Source organism: Bos javanicus, chromosome 11 (genome assembly GCF_032452875.1).
Source record: "Bos javanicus breed banteng chromosome 11, ARS-OSU_banteng_1.0, whole genome shotgun sequence".
Lineage (NCBI taxonomy): Eukaryota > Metazoa > Chordata > Mammalia > Artiodactyla > Bovidae > Bos > Bos javanicus.
The window spans coordinates 30,858,166-30,875,700 of NC_083878.1; the positions used below are offsets into that span (position 1 = coordinate 30,858,166).

Here is a 17,535-nt window from a genome sequence, read left to right on the forward strand (position 1 = left end):
GGGATGGGGGAGCCTGGTTGGCTTCCATCTATGGGATCGCACAGAGTCGGACACAACTGAAGCGACTTAGCAGCAGCAGCAGCAGCAGGGCAGAGGTGAGGGATTAATTAGGAAGTGACATGAGAAAACTTTCTGAGGGTGAGTGTTCTGTATCTTTATGAAGGTTTGGGTTACATGGGTGTATACGTTTCTCAAAATGCATTAAATGGTATGCTTAGGGTTTGTCTATTTCATCATATTTAAATTTTACCTTAAATATGTAAACAAATATTAAACTTCAGTTAATGATAAGCATACTGAAGGGTTTAAGGGCTGACAAATACTGATGTTTGTAACTTAAATTGCATCAGAATTGATGGATGGGTAAATACTGGATAGATATTAATAATTATATAGAATTATTTTTCTTATCATGATATTTTCTAAACCAATATAGTAAAATGTTGAGTCTCAGTATATGGGTGTGCACTGTACAATTATTTCAACTTTTCATATATTTAAAAATATCACAATAAAATGTTGGGGGAAATTAAAAGAACTTTGAATACATATTAAACCTTTGGATGGCTATGATTTACCAATATGGGAGGAAAGTTATGACCAACCTAGATAGCATATTCAGAAGCAGAGACATTACTTTGCCAACAAAGGTTCGTCTAGTCAAGGCTATGGTTTTTCCTGTGGTCATGTATGGATGTGAGAGTTGGACTGTGAAGAAGGCTGAGCGCCGAAGAATTGATTGCTTTTGAACTGTGGTATTGGAGAAGACTCTTGAGAGTCCCTTGGACTGCAAGGAGATCCAACCAGTCCATTCTGAAGGAGATCAGCCCTGGGATTTCTTTGGAAGGAATGATGCTAAAGCTGAAACTCCAGTACTTTGGCCACCTCATGTGAAGAGTTGACTCATTGGAAAAGACTCTGATGCTGGGAGGGATTGGGGGCAGGAGGAGAAGGGGACGGCAGAGGATGAGATGGCTGGATGGCATCACGGACTCGATGGACGTGAGTTTGAGTGAACTCTGGGAGTTGGTGATGGACAGGGAGGCCTGGCGTGCTGCGATTCATGGGGTCGCAAAGAGTCGGACACGACTGAGCGACTGAACTGAAATGAACTGAACTGAACTGAAAACAGTGTTAAAAGGCTGGCATCCTGATTGAATCCTATTAGTTGAAGCTTTTATCAGTTTTGAGAACTTGGGCAAATTGTAATGGGCTTTCCTCTATTCTAAAATGTGAATGATATCTTCATCATAGAGTTTTATGAGATTAAGTGGGTTGAATTATATAAAATACTTATCAAGATGCTTGACATATAATAAACTTTCAATAAGTTAAAGGGTCAAAAAAACTTACAAAAGCATTGCAATTAAAACCATAATTTTATTGTCCTATAAGAGTCAATTCTGATAAATAAAATACCTTCTAGCAAATATTGGATATATTTTTCAATACCTTCAAAGATAGAAACTATGAAAGTTAAATATTTTAAAATATTTAAGCATTTTCTTTTACTTCCATAAAAGATAGGGCCCTAGAAAGAAAAATAAAACATTTTTTTTTCTTATAGATTTCTTAACTTCAGTGTCATTCAGCACATTTTTTGCATGCTATTGCTGAGATCCTGAGCTAGGAGATAAGGAAGCAAAATTGAGACAGGGTTCCTACCCACAAGGAGTTCACAGCCTACTATTTAATGCTTCACTGCTCTTTAGAGACTAAATGCCAGACCAACAGGATGAAATATGCCTTTAGATGCTTACTTTACATTAATTTTAATAATATAATTTAAAATTTTAATAATTATTAAATTTAGGATCTACATGTGGGATAAATAGATATCTAGGACAGCACTGTCCAATAGAACTTCCTGTGATGATGAAACTGTTCTGTATATGTGTTGTTCAGTATAGTAACCACGGGTCACGTATGGGTACTGAGCCCTTGAAATGTTGCCTAGTGCAGTTGAAAAGACACATTTTTAATTTAGCTTAATATAGCTGCCTGTGTCTTGTGGGTACCAGATTGGACAGTGCATCTCCAGAGTCTATATTTCTCAAACTGTCTGAGGAAAAGGACTAGTTATTTCAAATTTCAAATCTCTTATGGACTAATATTTTTGTAAAAATGCAGTAAAAATTACTGTAAGGATGAAATGAGAAAAAAAATTACAGTCATGCAAAACACCATCTCATTTTTGAAATAGTAGATACAGCAGACATAAAATTAATCTGTCAAAATCGCTGTAAAAGTTTCTAAACAATCTGTTGTTATCATGTGCCAGTGACAAATAGTTTTTTTTTTTAATTTTATTTTATTTTTAAACTTTACATAATTGTTATTAGTTTTGCCAAATATCAAAATGAATCCACCACAGGTATACATGTGTTCCCCATCCTGAACCCTCCTCCCTCCTCCCTCCCCATACTATCCCTCTGGGTCGTCCCAGTGCACTAGCCCCAAGCATCCAGTATCATGCATCGAACCTGGACTGGTGATTCGTTTCATACATGATAGTATACATGTTTCAATGTCATTCTCCCAAATCTTCCCACCCTGTCCCTCTCCCATAGAGTCCATAAGACTGTTCTATACATCAGTGTCTCTTTTGCTGTCTTGTACACAGGGTTATTGTTACCATCTTTCTAAATTCCATATATATGTGTTATTATACTGTATTGGTGTTTTTCCTTCTGGCTTACTTCACTCTGTATAATAGGCTCCAGTTTCATCCACCTCATTAGAACTGATTCAAATGTTTTCTTTTTAATGGCTGAGTAATATTCCATTGTGTATATGTACCATAGCTTTCTTATCCATTCATCTGCTGATGGACATCTAGGTTGCTTCCATGTCCTGGCTATTGTAAACAGTGCTGCGATGAACAGTGGGGTACACGTGTCTCTTTCCCTTCTGGTTTCCTCAGTGTGTATGCCCAGCAGTGGGATTGCTGGATCATAAGGCAGTTCTATTTCCAGTTTTTTAAGGAATCTCCACACTGTTCTCCATAGTGGCTGTACTAGTTTGCATTCCCACCAGCAGGGTAAGAGGGTTCCCTTTTCTCCACACCCTCTCCAGCATTTATTATTTGTAGACTTTTGGATCACAGCCATTCTGACTGGTGTGAAATGGTACCTCATAGTGGTTTTGATTTGCATTTCTCTGATAATGAGTGATGTTGAGCATCTTTTCATGTGTTTGTTAGCCATCTGTATGTCTTCTTTGGAGAAATGTCTATTTAGTTCTTTGGCCCATTTTTTGATTGGGTCATTTATTTTTCTGGAGTTGAGCTGTAGGAGTTGCTTGTATATTTTTCAGATTAGTTGTTTGTCAGTTGCTTCATTTGCTATTATTTTCTCCCATTCTGAAGGCTGTCTTTTCACCTTGCTAATAGTTTCCTTTGATGTGCAGAAGCTTTTAAGGTTAATTAGGTCCCATTTGTTTATTTTTGCTTTTATTTCCAATATTCTGGGAGGTGGGTCATAGAACATCCTGCTGTGATGTATGTCGGAGAGTGTTTTGCCTATGTTCTCCTCTAGGAGTTTTATAGTTTCTGGTCTTACATTGAGATCTTTAATCCATTTTGAGTTTATTTTTGTGTATGGTGTTAGAAAGTGTTCTAGTTTCATTCTTTTACAAGTGGTTGACCAGATTTCCCAGCACCACTTGTTAAAGAGATTGTCTTTAATCCATTGTATATTCTTGCCTCCTTTGTCAAAGATAAGGTGTCCATATGTGTGTGGATTTATCTCTGGGCTTTCTATTTTGTTCCATTGATCTATATTTCTGTCTTTGTGCCAGTACCATACTGTCTTGATAACTGTGGCTTTGTAGTAGAGCCTGAAGTCAGGTAGGTTGATTCCTCCAGTTCCATTCTTCTTTCTCAAGATCGCTTTGGCTATTCGAGGAAAAAGAAATAAAAGGAATCCAAATTGGAAAAGAAGAAGTAAAACTCTCACTATTTGCAGATGACATGATCCTCTACATAGAAAACCCTAAAGACTCCACTAGAAAATTACTAGAACTAATCAATGACTATAGTAAAGTTGCAGGATATAAAATCAACACACAGAAATCCCTTGCATTCCTATATACTAATAATGAGAAAACAGAAAGAGAAATTAAGGAAACAATTCCATTCACCATTGCAACGGAAAGAATAAAATACTTAGGAATATATCTACCTAAAGAAACTAAAGACCTATATATAGAAAACTATAAAACACTGGTGAAAGAAATCAAAGAGGACACTAATAGATGGAGAAATATACCATGTTCCTGGATTGGAAGAATCAATATAGTGAAAATGAGTATACTACCCAAAGCAATTTATAGATTCAATGCAATCCCTATCAAGCTACCAACAGTATTCTTGACAAATAGTTTTTAGACGGGCCATGGTCATGGACCACATTTTGAGCTAGGTAGAGAGTCTTTTTTTGCCTGATGTGCCTAACACATAATTTCCTGAAACCAACTCTTTGTTAATATTACTGGTGGAGATAAATTTTTTTCCATATTTAAGTATAATTCAGTAATGTGTTTACTGATATCACAGTTAACATTCCTTATAGCAAGTCTTGTCCAGGACAGCTGAATATTGACATTGTAATGTAGTCAACTTGAAGGTAGACCGGGAGGGCTTATTTGATCCAGTGAAGCCATTTTTGCAGTTGGAGATATAAGCTGAAAAATCCTTCCTCCTATAAAGTTCAGCTCGATATTTACAGCAGCCAAATTTGCTCAGCAACAGAAAGAAATCCCTTTGGAATGCCTTTGTGAAAATTGCGTACAGAAACGGATTGGCGCATGAATTGACAGGATAAAAGAGAACCAGTAGAACCTTTGAGTTGGTTACTGTAATGAGGGGCACTTTGAAGGCAGCTGAGATGGCAAAGAAAGAGATTGGTGCCATGCAGGTGAAATCGGTGAAGATGAGGACTGCCATTTTCTTAGCAATCTTTGTATCTTTGTTGGTAGCCATCAGCTCTGGATTTTGAACTGCAAAATAAATTTTAATGTAGCAAGCACAAATGATGATGAAGGCCATCACGTTGAGAATCAGGATGGTTAAGATGTAGACCTGTGAGAGAGTGCTTTCCACATCCATGGGGAGGCAAATGCTGACCTTCATGTAATTGCTGACACCCACAAGAGGCAACACGGCAATGAGAGTAGAAAAGAGCCATCCTCCGAGCATGACTGGAATGGCATGTTTCAGTCGCAGCTTTTGGTCCAGTTGAATAGCATAGGTGATGGTGTGCCATCTTTCTAGTGTGATGACTGTGAGGGTGTAGACAGAGAGTTCACTTGCAAACACAGTGAAAAAGCCAGCCGCGCTGCACCCACTCCCTGTCTGCCAGTCTATGGCATGGTTGTAATACTGGCCTTTGGTCTGGGCATCGACTGAGGCAATGAGCAGCAGGTAGAGCCCCATGCAGAAGTCTGCAAAGGAGAGGTTGCACATGAGAAAGCGGGGGACTGTCAGTTTGTAACGACTGGTCAGGAGAACAAAGAGGACAGTCACATTTCCCGTGATGGCTAGGATATTAATCAGCCAAATCAGGACTCTAAGGAAGTCGTAGCCCATAATGTCTTCACAGGGATTGAAAGCATCTGGTTCAGGAGCACACTGGAGTGTCTTGGGTAAGCAGAAACCATAGTCATAATCCCAGCCACTCAGTTCACTCTCAGCAAAGATGGCAGAATAACTGTAAGAAGAATATTGTGACTCAGTGTAAACTTAAGAGATTTTCTATGATTCTGGGTATTGAAAAACATTTAGAAATCGCCCCTAGTGGTTTTTTGTTTTCTTTTTTTTTTAAGGAGAGCAAACTAAAGGAAACGAAGTCAAAACAGCCTCAATCTTATATTTATTTGTTATCTGAGAACTCTGAATTGGCGTAGGAGTTCCTTAAGAAGGGAATGAAAAGCCATTTAGATTTTTTTTTAATATGCAGATTTTACACAGTGATGCAAGGATTTAATGAAGCTGTTTACAGAGCATTCTTTTCTTTGGAAAACAAATTTAGAGACATAATCTATGCTTGCTCAATCTAAAAAAACTTTCTTGACATTTTCTTAGCTATTTATCTCCTTTAGTTGCTAACCAAATTGCTATCAAGCTGTTTGTCTGCAGTAGAACACAAATGGGATTGAAAGGCTCACACTGTTGAAGATTATCAGCTTTGGGAGGACATGCTGAAGTCCTTGGCTAATCAGGCAGCCCAGTTGAGAAATGGAACCAAGGTTAGGTTACTCAGAAGAAATTTAGGAGCAGAGGAAGAACAGAGTCATGAACAATAGAAAGAAATAATTGAAAATAGATAATTCTTAGGATATGAGTCAGATTCAGAGAGTGGACTGACTGAAGAGGGACTGTGTCCCTAGTGAAGGAATGGTTCCACTCTGGCACTCCCTTTCTCCCAACCCCACTGCTACTGCTTGAGTTCAGATTTTCATTCTTTCTAATGGGATAGTTACATTAGTTTTCTTCTTGGCATCCTTCCCCCAATTTTAGCCCTCTTCCTAGTCCATCTGTATATTCCTACTGGAATGGCTTGTCTTACGCACATTACAGTAATTCAAACATTTCTTAGTTTCTCATTGGCTATGGGATGAACTCCAGACTCCTTGTGAAGACCTCTGAGTCTCTCCTTGATCTGCATTCTGTCTCCTCTTGTAACCTCATCGCTAAGAAGCTGCGTGTGTGCGCGTGCGCAGGCACACCCAGTCGTGCCTGACTCTTTGCGACCCCATAGACTGTAGCCCACCAAGATCCTCTGTCCATGGAATTTTCCAGGCAAGAATACTGGAGTGGGTTGCCATTTCCTATTCTAGGGGATTTTCTTAAACCAGGGATAAAACCTGCATGTCTTCTGCCTTCTGCATTGGCAGACCTGTTCTGTACATGTAGCTTACCTGGGAAGCCCTTAAGAAGCCATAGTGCCATACAGTTCAGAACATAGGCTCTGGAGCAAGACTGCCTGGGTTCCAGCTTTTACCAGCTGGGAGAGTTATTTAACATTTCTGTTCTTTAATTCTTCATTTGTCAAATAAGGATAGTAATCACACCTCCCCTCACTGTATTGTGCTAAAGGATTAAATGCATTAAAACACGTAAAATTTTTAGGATAATGCCTGATACCTAGTAAGTACTCAGTGACTGTTAGAGATCCTTATAATTATCTCTTGCAAATCCTTTGTGCAACCCTTTGGTCACATGAAAAGACTTGTGGCTTTCAGAACAGGTTTTGCTGTCTTGTCCCTTTGTCTTTGAATGTGTTGTTTTTTCTTCCCCCGTCTCCCTCATTTCTCTGGAGAATTCCTCCTCATCTTCAAAGATAATCGTCTCTATGAAGCCTTTCTTGATTCTACACCTCTAAGGAGTTTATCACCCCTCCTCTAAGCTGCATTTACTATTGTAATTCTCAAACTAACATGGCCATTATGTGATGATACATGGCTTATTTAACAGTATATGAAACTATTCTTTAATAACTATGAAGGCAGGGGACTCCATCTTGTTTATGTCTGAACTCTCAGTGCTTCACACAGTTTTGTCCCAGAGTATTCATTCAATAAATGTCGTGGGATGAATAAACCGGGGTGATGCTGGCTTGGGAAGGGATCGTGAGGCTGCAGGAACAGTGAGCGATACAGGATGATGCGTGTGTGTGCTGTGCATTCATGTCTGACTCTCTGTGACCCCATGGACTGTAGCCCACCAGGCTCCTCTGTCCATGGAATTTTCCAGGCAAGAATACTAGAGTGGGTTTCCATTTCCTTCTCCAGGGGATCTTCCCCAGCCAGGGACTGAACCCACATCTCCTGCCTTGGCAGGCGGATTCTTTACCACCTGGGAAGCCCCATGATGCATGTAGGCTTTACAAATTTTCTCTTTGCCCACAGTCAGCTAACATAATCTTGAAAGGTGGAGAAATGGGCATAATTTTTCTGTCAGGGCCGTTACAAATATATATCTCACCCCAGAGTTTCTCACACATTAAAAGAGCATTTTTCTCTACTCTCAAAACATAACTTCTCATTTTCTGTAGAAGGGAGTGTGTACCTAATACTGTTACTGGATAAAATGATATATTTGAGCAACACAATTACCTAAGGGAAAGAACATAGATTTCCAAAAAAGGGAAAAGAAATCTATGACCTGGGACACCAAAAAATGTGCTACAGTGTCATAGAAACCAGATTGAGACTGGAAAAGTACTACTGCCACTCACAGGAGACTGCGTAGGAAACTCACTCGTTTTATTATTAAATATACCTAGCATATTTGTTTGTACTCATCCCATGCACATCAGTATAATTACCTAATTTTTAAATCTTTAAAGAGATAATGGTGGCTATCAGAGTGATGAAGGACCTGGGAAAAGCCCTTCATTTTATTGGTAAGGAGACCAAGATTAAAGGAGGTAAGTGCCTTGCCCAGGCCCCTCAGCACTGACCTAGTGGCAACACGAGGTCTTCATATGCATCGTCCAGGGGACTTTCTTCTACTCCACCATCTCTCAGGGTTTTTCAAGGTGTGGCCCTTGGACCACTTCCATCAGAATCACTAGAGTGTTCATTACAACGCAGATTCCTTGGCTTCACTTCAGACCCTGAATCAAACTCTCTAGAGACAGAGCCCAGGAATGTGCATTGTAAGCAAGTTCTCTGGATGATTCCTACAAAATAATCACCTTCATTACATCACATGAGAACTTTCCAACTATTGTTGCCTTGGTTTCCTTTACTACGTTCCCCTTATCAAAATAACTCCAGCTGCTACTAGAAGCACTAATTTAAAGACGTTAACAATTCTGCCATGGTTTCTGAATAAACTTACATCACTAAGAGATCAAACAGGTTTCCTTTTCCACTCCCCTGGTCCCTCGCTCTTTCTTTTTTTGCCCTACTGGGCATTCATCTAGGTTTTTCTCCCTGCTGATTTGTCTTCAGACTGAATACCTATCTGCTGCTACTTACATTTGTGCCCTGGGACGACTCCTGAGGGCATCAACATGCTTGTTGGCAAAACCCTGCATGGAGCTGTCTTTAGTACTGAAGGCTGTGCAGAGAGTGTGAATGGACTTGGATGGGCTTAGCAGCATTGAGGCAGAGGAAGGAGCAACAGTAGCACCACTGCTCCAGCAGCAATCAGTAGACAGGAAAAAAGACGGGGGTTTTAGGAGGACAGTGGGGCCAACCACAGCAGTGAGGACACCAAAATATCTTAAGGAGAGCAGATAAGACTCAGTGGCTGGCTCTAGAATTTCTGAACTCCAGACACTCAGGAATAGCAATCTGGTGGGAAGGGAAGGAAGGGGATTTATCACAAGAAATGTTTTCACAGGGAGCACATTCTTTTTACTTAGATTGTGTGTTAATTTTTGGTAGTTTTGGGGGATGCTGAAGATTGCTGCTGCTGCTAAGTCGCTTCAGTCATGTCCAACTCTGTGTGACCCCATAGACAGCAGGCCACCAGGTTTCTCCAATGCATGAAAGTGAAAAGTGAAAGTGAAGTCACTCAGTCATGTCTGACTCTTAGCGACCCCATGGACTGCAGCCTACCAGGCTCCCCCATCTCTGGGATTCTCCAGGCAAGAAGACTGGAGTGGGTTGCCATTTCCTTCTCCAATGCATGAAAGTGGAAAGTGAAAGTGAAGTCGCTCAGTCATGTCTGACTCTTAGCGACCCCATGGACTGCAGCCTTCCAGGCTCCTCCGTCCATGGGATTTTCCAGGCAAGAGTACTAGATTGGAGTGCCATTGCCTTCGCCAATGCTGAAGACTAGAGGACTTGCAGTGTTAGCATGGCAGACTCAAGATTGGATGCTTACTTGGGAAGGCGTGGAGTGGTAGGGGCTGATGGTTATTGAGACTGAGCTAAAGTCTCCCCTCCCCCTAAAACACCCCTTGATGGTACCACAGACTATACCCAAAAGTCGTTTCCTACTGATGAAAAAAACCCATATGATTGCAAAAGTGTTATGTGGAAGGTGATAATGGAGAGAGTATTGCGAGAGAAGAGTGGGAAGGGTGAGGAAAGGGAATGCTGGAGGATAGATGGTGTCAGACCTAAATGAAAGGGAAAAAGTATAGAAGAATAGAGACTATAATATAAGGTACCTTAGCTGTCACAGTCTTTAAAAACTCCCTTTACTCTCATGCTTCTGAAAGCCAAATGATGTTTCTATTGTCCCTTACAGTTGAGGAAAAAAGTCTCAGAAAAGATAAGTATTGTCAAGGGAAACCTAATGTTACAGGAACATTAGTGCCAAGAATTCATATCCAAGTCTGAGGAGCTCCAGAGCCCAGGGTCCTTCCATCATACCACCCTGTGCCTCTATATATCTTGCAGATTGATAGGAAAAAAAGAGAAAAGACAAAAAGATGTAGAAGAGAGAATGGAGATTGGAAGGGTGCCTTAGAAGGGCATCTGGTTTGGTTTTGTAGCCTGAGGGGCATGGAGGGGGGGATGGGAGTGGAAGGGAAGTAATAACACTCGCAAATCACAGCAACTGTGGCATCGGGACACTTTTGAGGCACGCACCTTTACTGCTGCACCAAAGTGTCATGCCTTTGGGTTAAATTTCCCCCCAAAGAACCAGCATATTAAGTTATAATTTATAGCCTTTTCTATTTTAATGTGCCTTGACTTACTGAGCCTCATTCTCGTATCAGTGGGCTTCCCTGGTGGCTCAGATGGTAGAGTGTCTGCCTGTAATGCGGGAGACCTGGGTTCGATCCCTGGGTTGGGAAGATCCCCTGGAGAAGGAAATGGCAACCCACCCTGGTACTCTTGCCTGGAAAATGCCATGGATGGAGGAGAGAGTCAGACATGACCGAACAACTTCACTGGTTCCTTAACAATTGAAGGTATATGAAATGCCAAGGCAGTAGGAAAACGTTTTTTTTTTTTTTTTTTTTTAAATCAGGGGCTTCCCTGATGGCTCCGTGGTTAAGAACCTGCCTGCCAATGCAGGGCACACAGGTTTGATCCCTTTCTGGGAAGATCCCACATGCCGCAGAGGAACTAAGCCCATGTGCCACAACTACTGAGCCTGTGGTCTAGAGCCTGGAGGCCGCAACTGCTGAGCCCATGCGCCATAACTGCTGAAGCTGGTGCATCTGAGAGCCCATGCCCTGCAACAAGAGAAGCCACCACAGTGAGAAACCTGCCCACTACGAGCAGGGTAGGCCCCGTTCATCACAACCAGAGAAAGCCCGAGCAGCAACGGAGACCCAGTACAGCCCCAAATAAATAAATCTTTTAAAAAATATCAGTCAGTAGAATAGAAATGCAGCTCCCATCCAATATGTGTCAGTGATAGTTTTAGGTCTAAATAATTTTAAGCTCTAGAGCATAATGATCAAGGTGGCCAAAGTCTCTCCGAAGGGGAGTGGCTGCTTTTAGAAGCTGTCTACAATCAGTTAATCTTTGTGGAATGCTGACCACATGACTAGTGAAAAATCCTTACAAGTGAGGCTATCATTAAACAAGTCCTTAGTGACATCAGAATACCTGCAAAGAAAATTTTAATTTTGGAAGAGAATTTAATATGACTGTAAAATGAATATGTAGGTATGTTTTTACAAGTATTTTTGTAAACAGTTGAAGAGATAATTGATCACCTGGACTGCCTTGTAAAAAACACACACACACACACACACACATCCCATTTTAAAGCTATTAAAATATGCTCTGCAAACATGGCCCCAACCAAGACTTTTATGAAAAGAAAATCGTTGGCACTGATAACGCTAAGGTGCCCACAGAATGAGACATGGCTCCCCGAGTTTCCTTCCATGCAAATACTTACAGTGTTTCATTATTTGGTCTCCTTGCTGTGCTTTCACATTGTTTGGAAAAGTTTTTAAAAATGGAAAATGAAAAATTCTGCCTGAAAGAGGTAAAAAAAAACAAACAAAAAAACCAGTTGAGCCTTTGGTCTTTAAGCCTGCTCATGTCTGTTTATGCTTTGTTCTTCCAAATTCTTTCCCTATTACACCTGCGTTGTGTTCTGTACCATTGTCCTAACTGAAACACTTCCAGGGGAGAGAGTGAAGGCTTCCGAGTTGTCATTAGAGTGCTTCCAGCTTAGATAAAATGCTTCTGAATGCTAAGTGTTTTGTGTGGGCTCTAGAGATGAAAAAACTTAAATTTGTCTCATTGAATCCTGGATTTTTCAGTGCTCATTAAAAGATAACTTTGTGGCATATTAAGGTTTTCTACTCACCACTCTCCTCCCCACATCAGCCTTGATGAACAAATAACCATTCAGAGTTCACGGCTTTGAATTATAACTGGGAATCTATCTTGTAAAGATTTGAAGATTCTGGACCTGGCTTTAAAATGATGTGAATTTTCAGCCTTTTTGGCTTATGTGCAGAAATATAATGTGGTTGCTCCCTATTCCTCCATCTTTCCCTCTAAGAACTTTAGCCTGTGGAAAGGGGTAAATGTCAAGAAATTAAAAGAAGGCTATACTTGTATTCCTAAGATGAAACCGTGGTGAAGCACAAAGGAAAACTGGATGGAGAAACAGAGAGAAGAAGAGCAGGCTGTGCGAATTCCAGCCTTTCCTGAAGAGGAAAGAGGAATGTAATTCAAGATGGATATTTCTATTTATTATTCTTCTCCAACATTAACAGGGCTTCTCAGGTGGCGCTAGTGGTAAAGAACCCTCCTGCCAATTTGATCCCTGGGTTGGGAAGATCCCCTAGAGGAGAGCATGGTAACCCACTTCAGTACTCTTGCCTGGAAAATGCCATGGACAGAGGAGCCTACAATTGCAGCCTACAGGTGGGCCACAATCCACAGGCTGACACAGTTGGACAGGACTGAAGCGACTTAGCACGTTAGCGATATTACTGAGGCAATCCCTTGTAGGAATGACTTTGTGTAAAAGCAGGATGGTGGGGAATACATAAGGACTGTTTGACCTACTGGACTCACTTTCAGAAGTTACTCAGCTGATTATTTCGCCTTTGCGAGAAAGTGGGAGTGAGAAAGAGAGATTGTGTGTGTGTTTGATGCTGACTCTGCATCTGATACTTAGAGATGCTCCACATGAACCAATCTGCAATTAACAGGAAATGTGGTTGTTCTTGGCCTTCAGCTCTGTCTACTCTCTCTCTTTTGGAATTTTAATCAGAGACACCAAGGAGAGTTTGGGGGCCATCTGCCTGGGCAGCTGTGTGGGTTATCCAGGCTCCGCAGCTGCAGGGCAGAGGGCTGACCCAGAGTTTGCACAAACATCCACTGGCCCAGCTTCACGCTCTCCATCCTCACTAGCATCCAAGGTTTCTGACTTCAGGGATAGAGAGGGGGTCAGCTGAAACTTGTCATCCTAATCAAGACAACTGCTGTGTGACTGCATTACCCTCTCACTTGGTGCTGGCCCACAGCTGTGTAATGCCCCCCCCCCCCCCCCGCCCCGCCACTGCTTTTATTTTAACCCATAGGTGGTAGTCTCTTCTTTCATCTGTTGGAATAAAACACCCCTGAACTAAAGCTTTAACATGTCAATGACTTCAGAAGGGATGCAGCCTCCTTTCCCACAAAAGTGGAAATGTCCGGAATCAGCTTTATCCCAAGCCAGCATCTGTGCTGTGTGGTGTCCCCGTTGTTCTCTCACCAGCTTTGCTCACTCACAGCCCAGAGCGCTGCTTTACAGAAGCAAATCTGAGTGATTCTGTTCTGAGTTCTCCAGTGGCTCCTCATCCTCTCAGCGACTTGGCCTTACACTCATCATAGCTCACCTCTCCCTGGTCTCCTCTGCTCACTCATCCTCCTCTCTGTAACCATAAGCTGTCTTGTTCTGGTTTTTCTGAATGACTTTCATTCCATGGTCTCTTGCCTTTGTGCCTTCACAAAAGCTCTTCCATCTTCTTGGCATGCTTTCTGTCACACCTGTCTAGCTAATTGCTACCTGTTCTTCAGAGCTCAGCAGAAGTCACTTCCTGGGAAGTCTTCCATAAGCCCTGTTGCCATTTAGAAATTCTCCCTCTGTTCTCACAGAGTCCTGTGTTCTGTTCTCAGCTGTATCATAACAATTGCTGGACTGCATCTAAGTATTGGCTGTCTTTTGTGTTGTCCTCAAATAGCTGCTTATGGCTCTGATGGTTGGGATGAGCTCTTACTCATCTTTGTAGCTTCAGATTTTTGCACAGTGTTTTTCTGGAACACGGTGAATACTCAGATAATGTTCTCTGAAGCTCAGTTAGTGGCACACAGCTTTCTGGGCACAGCGAATGGCCTGTCTTCTTGGTTACCCCGAAAACTTCAGGTAGCTCCATACCTCCCTATCTATTCGAGGTATGAAGTGGGTGTACGAAGATAACGTGCTGGTTGATTAATTGTAAATAGGTTGATCCCCAAAACAGTTGCCTCCTGGTGACACTCTCTTAATGCCTCATCTAATTAATTCTTTGAGAATCTTCTTAGGCTGTATAATATTCTTTTAGGGCAATGTTTTTCCAGCTGTGAGTTGTGACCCATTAGTGGGTCATGAAAGCAATAAGGTGAATCAAGACTAGCGTTGAAAGCAAACAAACATGAAATAAAATAGACAAGAGAACATAGTGTATGCTGGATAACCAGCATAACCGACAAGGACTTCCTGTATAGCACATGGAACTCTGCTCAGTGTTAGGTAGCAGCCCGAATGGGAGGGGTTTTGGGGGAGAATGGATACACGGATACATGTGGCTGAGTCCCTTCACTGTTCACCTGCAACTATCACAGCGTTGTTTGTCAATCAGCTATATCCCAATATAGAACAAAGAGTTAAAAAAAATAAAATTATGCAAAAGAAAGAAAAAAAGAATAACAGTGTCTCACATGTGAAACAGTTAAGTAGTGCTCTGTTTTATTTCAGTTACATGTGTCGTGTTTACTGGTTGCAATGTAAAAAAAAGTACTTCTTTGTATGCATTACAGTGGGAAAAAAATCTGGAAGAGAGTGCTTTAAGGAAAGAATAAAATCCTTCACACCCTGCCATTCCGTTCCGGACTGAAGTGAATTAATTGAATCAGTAAGACCACCCCACCTCCCTGAAGCCAGCACTGGTCACAAACCCCCAAACCAGCCAGGAGCTTCTGCCTTTTCCATTCTCATACCAAGCTAATCCTTAGGGAGCTAGGATTCTGTTCTATAATAGAAGATAGTCTTCTGCCGGGAGAGAAATAGCTTTTTTAAAAAAAGCAGTGAAAACCTTCTGTAGTGTTCTGTGTATTTTTTTTTAACTAAAGATTAAGACATTAGGTAAAATTGACCTTATTGAGCCTACTTCCCCCACTTCTTTAGAAATGATGCTCTTTGATAAGGATTAGAGCTACTTGATCTTTGAGGTACCAGTTCTGTACTTCATTTTGCAACTGTAGTTATAGCCTGATTTAAGGCTCTAATTGAATTAGCTCAGAATAAGTGACCAGGGTCTTTTTGCTGCAGGGTGAATCGACTCTTTGGAGTCAGTTTTCAGGAGGCACAGGACAGTTCGTTTTCTTCTTGTCTGTCTGAGAGTGACCCCATGACCACGGGTGACTGTGGAGCTGGTTTAGACGGCAGGCAGTAAAAGGGCAGGATGCTGCTGACCAGCTGACTATTTTCAGATCTGAGTTTCTGCCACGCTTGGCAGGCTCTACCTTTTGTTTTTTTTACTTACTCGTTTGTTGGCAAGTTTCTAAAAGCACAGCAGTGGCTGGGGTAAGTCAGTGTGGCATCCAGGAGGTTGGTAAATTTTTCTCTCGATGGCAGTTTTTTCAGAAAATAGGATGATGTGGCAATTAGTGTCTGAATGGACTCTAGCCCATAGCTAGGCAGGGCCTGCAGTTTAGTGGAAGAAATATCCCTGAAAAGTAAAAAAAAAAGAGAAAGGCTTACTTATTTATTTAATATACTTGATTCATAGAATGAAACTTTGTCTCAACAATAGCATCATTCTAGGTTCTGAGGCATTTTTTCTCCATCTTGCTTTCTCCCTGATTCTCTGTTTCAGTTACTCTCATTAAGATCTGAATTCAAAAAAGCTACGTTGTGTTTTCCCTCATATTGACCCCACTATCCATTCATTAGGATTTCCTTTCTCCCTTCTCCTGCTTCCTTTCTCCCTCCCTTTCCTTCCCTCCACTTAGCTGAAGTAAAATAACCACTTGCTTTATGATAGAGCAGGCACATGCAGTGACACCAGCTTTGTGCTCTAGCCCAGGGGGAAGTATTTAGGGCTTCAGATGCCTCTCTCTTTGTGGATCAAGCTCCACAGAGTAGGTTTTCAGGATACACAGGCTGCTTATGCTATTAAGAGCCACTGTGTGGCATTAGCCATCATCTACCTTCTCTAAAGGCAAACTGGATTCATCAGTCCAAAGCAAGCGAACACTCATGCAAGCAGAATTGTGTGGAAAGCTCAGGGTTTTTCAAACAAGGTCCTGAACCCCTTAGCTTTTCTAAACCTGAGGCAATGTGCAAGAAACCTCCAAACAAATTAAATGTGAGAAGGAAGAACAAGTGGGCATTTAAAAATTCTTCCTGTCTTCCTGCTGATACACTATGAAGATTTTCAGGCAGCACCACCCCCTTCAGCACCCTGACCCAGTACTTAGTGCCCAGCGCATGGGATGGGATCAGTGGGTGATCGATGGACAGATGAACTTGACACCATGGAGTGATGACCAGGGTTGGTCCTTGGTGGAGTAATCAGGGTGGCAGAATTTGCCTCGGGGATGGCAGACTCTTACTGCTTTTCTGCCCTTATTGATTTAGGTAACCAGTGTTCTCATTCCGTTTTACAGAGTATTTCTGTTAGATGTATTAGGAATTGAGTACCTGATTCTTTACAGGACTGGTGAATTTTTTTGTTTTTATTATTTTGGAGTGGAAGTAATATGTTTTAAGTTAGGATTCTATAAATGTCAAGGTCTCATTACAAAGGAGTAAATCTCTGATGATAGATTTTCCGTTTCACTGAGTGACTTATGGGGGAAATATTTTGGGGGTATGGATGGGAGGGATGCTTATAAACCCTAAGGGCATAATGCAGATAATCATTTGGGTAGTAAAGAGACCTAGGCCTGGTTCCACTGTTCTGAAAAAGTCAAAGTAAATGCCCACAGGGCTCACAGTCACTTCCAAGCAGGTGGGCTGAGCAGCTTTTCAAGGGAAAAACTGTCACGCTGAGTGTCTTACAACCATGCTCACTCATTCTTATACCTGACCAAAGGCAACTCTCCTAGCTGTTCATTGCCCAAGTAGGTGGCCAGTTTGCTGTAAGAACTCTGCCTGTAGGGTGTGCTAGCCCGGAGTACTTTGAATACAAGACATGTAGACAGGAACCCCTATGGTAGGACGGCAGAAGCTGAGAGACAGCAGAGAAAGCAATGAGCAGGAGCCACGAGGAAGTGGGAGCCACGAGGAAGCAGAAATTATGAGGCGGAGCGGAGAACAGAGAGGTAGGGCTGATGGTGCCAGAAGTTAGGGAGTGGAGAAGGGCAGGAGTTTTGGTGGCGGGAGTTAGGACGTCAAGAGACTCAGGG

At 41.7% G+C, this 17,535-nt stretch overlaps 1 protein-coding gene and 1 non-coding gene across 3 annotated transcripts in view; one reads left to right on the plus strand and one right to left on the minus strand.

The window, feature by feature from the left end:
• Positions 1-1,360: 1,360 nt before the first annotated feature.
• LHCGR (luteinizing hormone/choriogonadotropin receptor) overlaps positions 1,361-17,535 on the minus strand; it is a 65,865-nt gene continuing 49,690 nt past the window's right edge. Inside the window, exons 9-11 of one of the 2 annotated variants that reach the window (XM_061432307.1) lie at positions 15,669-15,854; positions 11,822-11,902; positions 1,361-5,708 (exon numbers count right to left, since the gene is read on the minus strand). In XM_061432307.1, the coding sequence (XP_061288291.1) occupies positions 4,556-5,708; positions 11,822-11,902; positions 15,669-15,854 (1,420 nt within the window). In that variant the 3' untranslated portion in view covers positions 1,361-4,555. The remainder of the gene's footprint in view (positions 5,709-11,821; positions 11,903-15,668; positions 15,855-17,535) is intronic. The other variant, XM_061432308.1, reaches the window with a different exon arrangement.
• TRNAY-GUA (transfer RNA tyrosine (anticodon GUA)) lies at positions 10,689-10,760 on the plus strand. The gene has a single exon. It is a non-coding gene; the product is annotated as a tRNA-Tyr (tRNA).